General features: G+C 61.5%; 1 protein-coding gene across 1 annotated transcript in view; it reads right to left on the bottom strand.

Moving 5' to 3' along the window:
- Positions 1–1,006: 1,006 nt before the first annotated feature.
- The window catches only part of IGHMBP2 (immunoglobulin mu DNA binding protein 2), a 26,059-nt gene continuing 15,043 nt past the window's right edge, over positions 1,007–12,022 (bottom strand). The window contains exons 8-15 of the mRNA XM_007465975.1: positions 10,323–10,497; positions 7,417–7,599; positions 7,020–7,138; positions 6,381–6,475; positions 5,285–5,408; positions 3,776–4,606; positions 2,127–2,299; positions 1,007–1,204 (exon numbers count right to left, since the gene is read on the bottom strand). Of these exons, the coding sequence (XP_007466037.1) occupies positions 1,007–1,204; positions 2,127–2,299; positions 3,776–4,606; positions 5,285–5,408; positions 6,381–6,475; positions 7,020–7,138; positions 7,417–7,599; positions 10,323–10,497 (1,898 nt within the window). The remainder of the gene's footprint in view (positions 1,205–2,126; positions 2,300–3,775; positions 4,607–5,284; positions 5,409–6,380; positions 6,476–7,019; positions 7,139–7,416; positions 7,600–10,322; positions 10,498–12,022) is intronic.

The raw sequence follows: 12,022 nt of genomic DNA on the forward strand, positions 1-12,022 counted from the left end.
GCCGTGGACACGCCACACACATACCGTGGACACACCACAATACCGTGGACACGCCACACACATACCGTGGGCACGCCACACACATACCGCGGACACGTCACACATACTATGGACCACGGGCACACATTTTTATTTAGTTTTTAAATCACTTATATCCCTTTGAAACACAAAAAACTCTGAGGATAAAAGAATACATCCACCTGGGGTTCTCTTCAACGAGGGACCCGGGAGGACACCTCCAGGGGCTCTGGGTCTGCAAGGGTCAGCAGCGCCGGCGCTCTGGGGCGGCGCTTTCCCGAGACCGTAACCGGGAACAGCGCCGAGGACGGGCAGGCGCCGGCCCGGGAGCCTTCGTAAACCACACCCGGGCCTGAGCTAGGGCCTGCACAGCAGCAGAATGGCCAGAGCTGTCAGGTCAGGTTGGGGCCACCGCAGCCACGAGGGAACAGACAGAAGACGGCCTCGGTGAAGTCACAGCCCCAACGAGGAGCGAGTCATGCACGGGGGCACACAGGAGAAGTGCCAGCTCCGAGACGTCACGTGTGCGCCCTCTCACCTGACGGGCTGAACGCTGGCCAGCCCTGGACAGCGGGGACATCACTTTTATGGAGTTTGAGGCCCAGGCAGGGGTCCGAGGGAACAGAACCTTCCCGACGCCGGAAGCAGCAGCCCGTGATTCCGAGGGTGGGATCTCGGGGAATGGCCTGGGCCGGGAGTGAGGAAGGAGACGCAGCACTCCAGGGCCTTCCCTACAACAGCCCTGAGAAGCGGCCACTGGCCCTAGCTGTGCCCCGCGGCCTCTCCACCGCGACCCACCACGTCAGAGCAGCTCACCGCCCCGTGCTCCTGCAGCCACCTCGCCCGTCACCGGGGAGACGGCGTGGGTCTGCCTGTAGCACTGTCGCCAGGAGCTGCCGCCAGTGACAGAAAGCCGCCGGGGGCAGCCCCGCTCACCGGCAGCCACAGCTTCAGACACAGAGGCGGTGCAGGCGGTGGGGTCCCGGCCTCACTTCCCCTTCTCCTTCCTCTTGCCCCTCCGCTGGCCGGTCAGCTGGTCCAGCTTATTGTCCAGCCTCCTCTGCAGCTGGGCCCTCTTGGCAGGGTCCAGGGACCTGTCCTTGGTCCCGCTGCCGGCGTAGAGGACCCCCTCCCGGCTAATCCTCTGCCGCGCATGGGCGTGAGCCCTCTCCCCGCAGCCGTGGATCTGGGGGACACAAGAGGCAGTGCTGTGCTGGGGGCGGAGGAAGAGGCCCCCAGTTCTGCCACCGCAGAGCTCGGGGGTCAGGAAGCCCAGCACCAACCTCGGAGGGGCTCCCTACCCTTCCCGCACATGGACTCTCACCTACAGGCTCCCGGGGGTGGGGGGCGGGCAGGGTCCACACCCTCACAGGGCTGGCAGCTAGAGCCCAAAACCCTTCCTGCAGCCCTGCCCAGACCCTCCTCCGAGCAGATGCCAGTGCAGGGCCGGCTCCCACACCTCCCTGGCAGGGTGATGTCAATCTGCTTGGCGGTGACACATGCACAGACCCACAGTTTGTATGTGGGTGACACACCCACGTGCACAGGTCCAAAGTTTATATGTGGGTGCCACACACACGCACAGGCCCACAGTTTGTATGTGGGTCACACACACACACAAACAGGCCCACAGTTTGTATGTGGGTGACACACACACGCACAGGTCCAAAGTTTATATGTGGGTCACACACACACAGGCCCACAATTTGTATGTGGGTGACACATACACGCACAGGCCCAGTCTGTATGTGGGTCACACACACACACGCACAGGCCCACAGTTTGAATGTGGGTCACACACACACGCACAGGCCCACAGTCTGTATGTGGGTGACACACAGGCACAGGCCCATAGTCTGTACGTGAGTGACACACACGCACAGGCCCAGTCTGTATGTGGGTCACACACATACACTCACAGGCCCACAGTTTGAATGCAGGTCACACACACACACCCACAGGCCCACAGTCTGTATGTGGGTGACACACACACACACACACACACACTCAGGCCCACAGTCTGTATGGAGTGCATACACCCAGGATCTGCGTCCTGGAGACAAAGCCCTGCCACCCTCCCCACTGCCCGAGCCCGAGGGTGCACGTACCTCGGGCAGGTGGTGGCTGAGGCAGTAACGGCGGCCGCAGTGCAGACAGAGCTGGCCCAGGGTTACGACGCTGGCTGTGCACTTGGTGAGGCCACAAGTGTTGTCAGCCTTGATGGCGGCCGAGACCAGGGCGTCAAAGTCCTCCCCGGCTGGCAGATCTACGGCCATGGGTCCTGAGGGGAGAAAGGCGTCACCCGAACAGGCAAGGAGAAAGAAGCCGGACCGGAACTCTCCCGCTGGGCCCACATCTGCCCCATCGGGCAGCTGCGCCCGGCCTCCTGCTTTCAGGGCCACAGCGTGTGAGCAGATGCACCATCGAGCTGGGTCCCTCACTGAACCGACGACCACTCACACCAGGCAGTGAAGGCATGAGTCTCCAGAAAGGGCTGGCCGTGCAGGGAGCAGGCCTGCACAAAGTTCATCCTCTTAAATCCAGAAAAGCATTTAAATATGAGACTGTTCCTTACCTCATTAAGTATTAAAAAACCCCGAACTACCACACCTCCAGGGTAATGGTCCAATGAACTCCTGCACGTTCACCAGCCAGGGCTAATGAAACCTTAATGTTTGTAACCAGGCGTGTGAAAATCTTTTAAAGTTGTAGAAAAACGCTCAGAAGAGGAAGAGAGACACAATTATGATATGGTCGTAATTCTGTAATCACTCCATAATTCTGGCTGCTTGAAGAAGCGTTTCAAACCCCCAGCAGTGCCAGCAGCCGTGAAATGGGGTGATGTCTCCCCAGGGCGCTCAGCCCTCAAGCGGCCATGCCCCACGCCTTCCTCTGGAAGGAAGGCCAGTTCCTCCAGTCATGCCTTCCTGGCCCCCGTCCTCCATGGCAGTTACATGTTCTCAGTGGGGTTTAAACAGGAGTGAAGCATCTCCTTCCCCCATCAGAGTGTCAGCTCCCACAGGGCGGAGGCGGCGTCCGTCTTGCTCACTAGCACAAGGCTTGGCACACGGAGGTCGCTCACTAAATGCCGTGGAGTGAGTCCAGACGGACCCTCAGGCGCAGGGAGACTGCTGTGAAAGCTGAGAATTATGCTCACGCAGCTTTGCGCACAGGCATCAAGGGATACGGGCAACGGGACCGCCTGTGCGGTCTTGCCAAGAGGGAAGCGGCTGTAACAGAGCTCGCCTAGGTGTCTACAGAAAATCCAGACCCTGGACCTTCAATCTCAGTACGGGACGGGCGTGCAGAGTAAACAGGCCCCGGGCGCCCCAGGAGAGGGCCAGCTCAGCCCGGGATGCGACAGTGGAGTGTGCGGCCATGCCTGGGACCCCACGAGCCCGTGGAAGGAGCACCGTTGCTGCAGCAGGGCGTTGCAGCTGCCCCTCCGTTCCCAGGGGCCCCGGGCCCACCCCGGCTGCCCCTCCAGGCCCTTCACCCGCAGTAGAAGCTCTGAGGGCTCCCTACCTGCCGGGCCCTAGGCGAGGCCCCAGGCACACAGAGGCCACTGTGCCTAGCACGGCCCTCAGGGAACTCAGACCACACCGACTGAAACCGGGCAGAAAATGCAGGATTAGGGCAGGGGCACCACCGGGAAGGGGTCCTGATTCTTTCGAGGGTGGCAGGTGGGTCTGCGGTGGGGCAAACTCCCCAGTGAAGGGGGCACCACGCCTGTGTTCTCACGAGCCGACCAGCTTACCGTCTGCTCTATTCTTCTTTTTCTTTTCTGGTAACTTCCGCGGCCCGGAGCCTGTGGCCCGCTGCTCCTGCTGGCTCTCCACCCTCTGCAGTCTGTCCAGGTGCAGCGCCTTCAGGTCCGGCTGGCCCCGGCTGCTCTGCTCCCCGATGGCGGGCTCTGTCTGCGCAGGGCTGGGGGGCTCTGGACACAGAGGGGCTTTGCTGCCAGGCCCTGCCGGGGTTGCTGGAGCCGCAGGGGCCGCTGGGACCCTCTTGCTCACGGTGATGAACCGTTCCTTCCCCTCCCCGGCACTTTCGTGCCTCAGCCCGTACTCTTCCGCGATCTGATGGACCCACATCCTGTCTTGCGAATCCAGGGAGGCAGGGAACTCTAGCTGTGTCTTCTCACTCGCCACGAACTCCGTTATCACGGCCCTGAATTGCTCTGTGCCATCTCTGCTCCTGGCCCCCTCCCGGCCGCCTCTGTTGAGGCTGGGCTGAGGCTGGGCCTCGGAGGACAAAGGCGCCGTGCCCGGCTCCTTCCGACCCAGCGCGGCCCCCGTGGGCTGCCTGCTCCCGGAAGCCCTCCTGGCCATCGCAGCAGAGCCATGGGTCTTCGCGCCGGCCTGGCCAGGGCCCTGGGCACCCTCACGGGAGTAGTTTTCAGGGACGATGTCATCGAGATACTCAAAGGCTGTGCGCGCCTCCCCGTGCTCTGTGAAGTAATCCACCAGCGTCTTCAGGAAGGCGTGGCTGCTGACGGTGTGGGAATCGCAGACCACGGCCACGTGCCGCCGGGCGCGGGTGACAGCCACGTTGATGCGCCGGTTCTCGGCGAGGAAGCCAACCTCACCTGCACACGAGCCGGGAGGGGGCGCAGGGACTAAGGGTTAGGAAGGCAGGCCTCCCCCCATCAGCGACCGTCACCCGAGAAGGACCACGTGGCTCCGTCCACCCCCACAGCCAGGGGCCCTGTCACTCAGCACCCACCCCTCAGCCCCCAGCCGCCGTCTAGGACGGTCCCACGGTCCCACCTGGGGCTTTGGCAGCTAGCAGACTGCCGCTCATTCCCAAGTCGGTACAAAGTCCTCTCCCTAAGCCCAGACCCAGGACACAGCCCAGGGCTGCAGCTGCGGCCGACACACGAGGGAAAGCGCCAGGGACACTCCAGTGTGTTCTTCCCCCGCCTCAGCTTATCCCCTCCTCTTATCTGCTGCCAACCTCGTACTGGAAATGACTCACAGAGCCCGTTCGTTAACTAACAACTGTTTCTGGGTACAGTTTTCTTACCAGATGGCACATCCACATGCCCTGGCCGCAGAAGCCATGCCCTGAGGCTAAACTGGCCTGGAGGCCAGGAGACAAGCTCTGGGCTCTTGGGGCCCCCTCTGCAGCAGCGTCCTGGTCTCCCCAGCCACCCCACTCGGCTTGTGGGACCCTAGTTCCCCAAGCAGGGATCGACCCTGGGCTCTGGGCAGTGAAAGCGCCGAGGCCTAACCACTGGACTGCCAGGGAAGTCCCGGCTCCGCACCTTTCCTGTTGGATCTGACGAAGGACAGGATCACAGCCTCCTTCTCTCGGCCCTGGAAGCCGTCGACAGACTTAATCTCGAGCTCCGGGTGCCTGTGTGTGAGGCTCTGTCTGAGCAGGTCCACCTGAAACACCAAGCGAGGCCACATATCACAGCCCAGGTTGGGGCGGCCTGGACGCGCTGCTGTTCAGCCCGGCGGAGGCCTGGCCCTGCAGAGCTGCCAGGCCCCAGGGAGGCCCCGCAGGAGCCTCGGGGACAAGACTTCCGAGAACCGCTTTTCCCACGGGCGTGCGCACGACAGACCAAGACAGCACACAAACGTGGCAGCTGTGACCCACACCCCAGTGCTGACGTGTGTGTCACCATCTCGCTTGGCTCAGACATCCCGTGTGACGCCTCCAAACCGGGATGGCAACTGATCAGCGGGCCTCAGAATGCTTTGAAGCAGGTACGTCTTTCCTACCAAAGCAGGCAGGCTTTGCTTCACGAGCACAGAGGCACTGAGAGGGGAAACGGCAGAAAAGCCCAAGAGAAGGCAGCAGACGTCTGCTGTGCTTGCTGGTCCCGACCCACCGCCCTCTCCAGGCGACAGCCGCGCCCCCGACCTTCCTTCAGGCAGCCTCCGGAGCCGCGCCAGCCCCGTGGTGTCCCACGAGCCGGAAGGCCGACCCCGGGAGGGGCGAGGACCCCTCATCCCAGCGGCTCAGGGACGGGACAACCTGAGCCGGACCGATAAGACTCAAAGCTGAGACTCCCGTGGGAAATGCCATAAAGAGACAGGCAGCGCCCCCAGGACCACTTGGAAGGACGATGTCGGGCTGAGGCTGCCTGGGCCCCGAGGGCAGGCCTGAAAACGCAGCCGACACAGCAAACCAGGAGAGAGCCCAGGATGGGGCAGGGGATGGCACAGCAGGAGGGAAACACGGACAGGTGGACGGAGGCCGTTGCTGAGGTCATTTGAGCTCTGGATCCAGTCAGGCTGTGGTCAGTACCACCCTGGAGCTTTCGTCCCAAGAGCCCATAAATCGCCCACTCCCTCTGGCCCCCCTGGGGCGGCGAGTCGCCCCGACACACAAGAGACAGCAGAGCCCCACACCTGCAGGTTGTACGGCGTGATGACGGCAATGTCGCCGGCCTGGACACCGGCGTCCACCAGCGCCTGGACGTGCAGACTGACGAGGCGCACTTCACCTGGAGGGAAATGGACGACTCTTCAGCACGAGGTGGGGCGCGCCTTGGACGCCTGTCACCGACGCCTGTTTTTTAAGCACTTTTCTGTCTGTGACGACAGGCTGCTCTCACACTGGGCCTGACTCCTGCGAGCCAGCAACCTGGGGCAGAGGGGCCGCCAGGCCCAGCAAACAGCACAGGACCCACAGCTGACGGGAGTCTCCTCTTTTAGTGGAAGAACGGCCGTGTGTCCCATTGACTGGCAGCCCTGTGAGTGAGCCAGGGTCGCGTCCCAAGGCCAAGCCAGGCCACGCTGGGCCACTCGGTTCTGAACGAGGACACAGGACATGGCCTGGGCCACCCGCTCCCTTGACTCGGGGCCGCCCGCCCATCGAGAACTTGACCTCCCAGGGCGTCTGGCTCAGGACTGCTGCCCCAAGGAGCGCTGTGCCATCGCCTGCTCCCCTCGCTTCGCTCCGCTCCTCTCTGACGCGGGCAGCTGAGAGGGGCTTCGATCTTTAAAGAGCAGCGCAGGGCCGTTTTGGGCCTCTGCAGGCAGGCTCACCGGGGTTCCCTTTAGACTGCTCATCCTCGTCCTCCAGCTCAAACAACCCGCAGCCGGCCGTGTCCAGCAGCAGCAGGGGGACACCCGTCTCCTCTGTGGCAGCCACTCCCGGGAGATCCCTGCACACAGGTGAGACTGAACGCACGAGGCCCCGGCGACAGAGCGGCGCTGGGGTCCCAGGAACAGAAGCCCCACTGCCCTTCTCCCCCAGCCACCCCTCTCCCCCGACAGGACAGCGGGCGGTGCAGAGAGCAAGGGACCTCAGACTGCAGGAGCCTGACCCAGCTCTCCAGGGCAAGATGCAGAAATCCAGTCTCAGAGGCGACTTTCACTCTCAGATCTTTGTGGAACACGGTTCCGGCAACACAGGGGACAGGGGTGCAGCCGAGTCACTCACCGCAGGAGGTGCCCGGCCACGGAAGGGTGGGTCGTGAGCTGTCCATGGTACAGGGCCTCCGAGGCCCAGCGCGCGATGGCCTGGTGCATGCGGTACTGCACGCTCAGCATCCGTACCGACCTGGCGCCATGCCCTTCCGCCAGGCGCTCCATCAGGCTCAGTGACAGCCCCGCCAGCGCAGCCCTGCCCCAAGGAGAGGACAAGGAAGGAGGGCCTGAGTCCTGAGTCCAGCCTAAACCAGGGGCCGGGGAGGAAAGCAGTCCTCAAACGTCAGCATGCAACCCACGCCCCATTTCTCACCTAGAACTAAGGGTGCGGCCCCACAGAGGTGCCCACATCCTAATCCTGGGACCTGCAAGCATGTGACCTCAGTGACAAAAGGGAGGAACAGAGACGGGAGATGATCCCGGGTCATCCGGGAGGGCCCACGTCATCACAAGGGCCTCCTAAGAGGGAGGCAGAAGGGTCAGCATCAGAGAATGTGATGTGACAAGAGCCCTGAAGATGCTGCAGAGCCAGCTTTGAAGACGGAGGAGGGCTCACAGGTAAGGCAGGCAGGCGGCTCCAGAAGCCGGGAGAGGCAAAGGCCCGGATTCTCCCCCCACCGAAGCCTCCAGAAGGAACCAGCCCCGCCCACACCTTGATCTCAAGCCGCAGAGACTGATTTTGGACCTCCAGAACTGTAAGATAATAAAGCCCTGTTGCTTGAGTTCGTGGTAATTTGTTACAGCAGCTAAAGGGAACTGACACAGACAAGTTTTTAAGAATTCCAACACACTCCGGCCGTAAGGAGTCCACTACTAACAACAGGAGTAGGTGACGGTTGCTGGGTGCTTCCCACGCACCGGGCACTGATCTGGGCACTTTACACCGATTAACTCGCCTCATCCTCACACAACCTGAGCCAGTTACTGTTATGCTTCCCTTGTTCCACACGAGGAGTGAGACCAGCCCGCGGCCGCCCAGCCAGTGAGCCGCAGAGCCAGGCCCAAGCCAGGCGGCCAGGCTCCAGAGCCTCCTCTCACCACGGAGGCAAAGTGCCCAGTGTTACCCAGGCATCCGTCCTCCCTCCGTAACTGACCAGGCCTCTGCAGTTAATGCTGTTTAATAAAGGTACCAACCAAAATCAGCGCCACGGACAGGAGGGGTGAGGTGACTACCAGCCCCAACCACAAACCCAGAAACACCCAGCACGACCCCACAGACAGACTTCCCCCCAAATCACCCTACTTTCTCCACAGACACCATACGGTGCCCCCTCCCCGAGCCCACACCGTCCACCCAGAGACCCGCTTCCCAGGACCCCCTGGGCCTCCTCCGGAACCAGCCACTGAATCGACGCCCCTGAGGCTCCCGAGGCCCTGCTTCTGGAGAGCGTCCGAGCCCCTCCCCATGCACACGCCCGCTCCCACCAGGACAATCTTCCAAACCACGTTCCCCTGTCTCCCACTCTATTCACCCCATGCTCTGCGCCCTCACTCTGCAGCCCCCGGCCGGATGCCCCTTCCTGGGGGACCCTGACCTGCACACCCCTCAGCTCCAGGGTCGCCACTCCCCTCCCGCGGGCTCCCCCGACGGCCTCCCTCACACGGACTGGCGGAGACCCTAGTCTCCGACAGCAGCGGCAGGGAGAGGTCTGCCCGCCTCCTGATCTCGCGGGGGCCTCAGCCTCTGGGAGCCGCCCCTGGACCTGGGCGTGGGAGCTGGCCCGGAAGAGGCCAGTTTGCTCAGGGACGCCAAGTGCCAGGCCTTGTCCCCAGGCCTCACAGGCCTCACACTGCCGCTGGAAGTAAACGATGGACTGACACACACCACTGCCAGGAGTGCCGAGTGCTGACAAAGCCAGGCGAGCGAGCCGCCGACGGGGATGACAGTGAAGTGAATGAAGGGCAGTCGGGACCCGACACCCGGGGAGGAGGGACCGAGGGGGCCAGCGTGGCCGGAGCCCTGGGGGGGTCTGCGGACGGGGTGAAGAGGCCCGGTGGCGGCAGCAGGCCGCACCCAGGAAGCAGTCACACCACCAGGGACTGACTGCTGTGTCTCTACAGCGGCAGGAGCGCAGTCCCCTGAGCCACCCCTTGTGTCCTCAGTGTAAGGACGTGCCTGCAGATGAGGGCCAATCAGCCAGAGTCAGTCACACAGCCACCGAGGGGACCAGCTCTCCCCCGGGACCCCCGCGCGAACGCGCACCCCCACCTGCCGCCCCATTAGAGGACATCAACTCGACAGGCAGGGACTGAGCACGCGCCCGGTTCTGGGGCCACAAGGATGGACACCACTCGACCCCCGACCTCAGGGAGCACGCGTCTGACCGAGCTGCCGTCTGAACGAGCAAGGAGAGGAGCCCACGGAGGACAGCACCCCCAGTGGGATGAGAAACACCACTGCTCTCGGAGCTGCTGCCCGGGCGGCCTCACAGTGTGACCATCCAGCTCACTCCAGAGCCCGCACGCCCAGAGAAGGACCCGAGCTCAGGGCTCCCGCGCCCGCTCTGCTTTGCCCGGGGCACCTTTTACAGCCGCCCCTGAAAGTGAAGCCCAGGAAAAGCCAGTGGCCTCGGCCCCAACCAGCTAGCCGCTCTCTAGTGACCTGGGCTGGACGGCTGCCCCTCCCCCGCTGGCCACGCCCCCTCTTCTGGGATCTGTGAGTCATACATCTTGAGACCCTACCTCCTCTGTGCGGTGTAACTGAAACCGTGCCTCTGATCAGGGGGACCCCGGGCTTTTCCCTCCGCCAAGGTGGGGGCTCAGATGCCCAGGGAGCCACCGACCCACCGCACATCCTTAAGTCAGCACATCGGCCAGGCTTCCCAGCACCTCCAGGACCTCCAGGTGAGCCCGGGGCTTCTGGGCTGGGCTTCGAGGGACAGACAAAGGGGTGGCAGCTGAGGGGCGGAGGGGCCTTACTTGTGAGAGAAGATGGTGGGGGGCAGCTGTTTGTGGTCTCCGGCCAGGACGCATTTCCTGGCCTTCAGTAGGGGGATCCAGCAGCTGGCCTCCAGGGCCTGGGCACACTCGTCAATGACCACCATGTCGAAGTGGCCATCTGGCAGCAGCTTCAGGGGGCCGTCCGAAGAGGCACCTGGTCGAAATCAGAACTGTAAGCCTTTACAGGAGGCACCGGCTATGTCATCCTAGCTGCAGTCACCCCAAAAGAGCCACCAACAAGGGCTTCCCTGGTGGTGCAGTGGTTGGGAGTCCGCCTGCCGATGCAGGGGACACGGGTCGTGCCCCGGTCCGGGAAGATCCCACATGCCGCGGAGCGGCTGGGCCCATGAGCCACAGCTGCTGAGCCTGCGCGTCCGGAGCCTGTGCTCCGCAATGGGAGAGGACACAACAGTGAAAGGCCCACGTACCGCAAAAAAAAAAAAAGAGCCACCAACAAGCCACTGTTTCATCTTCTAGTCTTGTATTAAGGCTCATGTAATATGCTTGCACTTTGGAATAAAACCTGGGAAGGACGTTCCGGAGCTCACGGTTCCAGCCCACTCCACGTGTAAGTGTGATGCAGTGTGCCCCGGGCCACGGCCACTCCAACGTTTCATTCACCAAAATCAATCACCACTTTGGGGCTGGGACCCCAAATCCCTGGAAGGCTGTCTTAATTCTAAATGTAATTTCTGTATCATTTTCTGAATTTAGAATTTAGTTAATTCTCTTCTTAGGTGTTCTCTTGAACACACAGAAAATGAACTGCTGGGCGTTCACCCAGAGGAAAACCCCTACGTACCAGCAACACAGAACCACCGCACCAGTGCCTCCTCCGTGGAACACAGAGCCGTACAGTGGAATGAGGTCCAGTGTGGGCGAGACCCGGGGCCCACGCCCACGCTCACAAACAGCGGTGAGGCCCTGGGCAAGCCACCCGACCCCAACTCCTCACCTACAAACGTGGACAACACCTGCACCTCACAGACTGTTACACACACCACATACTAATAGAGCACGGATGTGTCAAATAACACATACTGGTTGCCCAAATGCACATATAAAAATGTAGCACACTTATTAAATAACATATATCAAGTGCCTGCCACAAGATGAGAGGCTTTAACAAACGCTACAAATGTGAGTTCTTGCCGTTTCCCACTAGATTAATTATGCTAAGATGTATATTATCTTACGATTAAGACCTACATCTTGATAAATTTCCTGAGCCTGACTTTTCAGAGACAGTTAGGGAGTCTGTCTGCAGAGAAGGCAGAATTTGGATGGGGCTTTGGATAGCTAAGAGCTGTGCCTGGATTATGGCTGTGATTTCACGTTGCAAAGGGAAGCGCTTCTAGGAATCTCATTCCAGTTCCCCAGTCTAACCAGGAGGGACCTAAAAGGCCACATGCTGACCTTGCACGGAGGGGCAGCTGTGATTTCCAGCAGGTGCTGCATTAAAGTCAGTCAGAGAAGAATGTGAGCAGAACTGGCTGGATAAGAGACTCTGAAAACTCCCTCCACCACCAAAGCAATAAGAACACTGGCAGAACTGGCAGAACCGACTCTTTCAGAACTCCAGAAATCAATCAAAAGCTTACAGCAATCCAGGAGTGTCTGCTCCGAAAACTGACTAACTCTGGGCAAGCAGAGCAGGCTCTGTGGCATTCCTGGGCACA

Source organism: Lipotes vexillifer, unplaced genomic scaffold (assembly GCF_000442215.2).
Source record: "Lipotes vexillifer unplaced genomic scaffold, Lipotes_vexillifer_v1.1 scaffold1094, whole genome shotgun sequence".
NCBI classification, from domain to species: domain Eukaryota; kingdom Metazoa; phylum Chordata; class Mammalia; order Artiodactyla; family Lipotidae; genus Lipotes; species Lipotes vexillifer.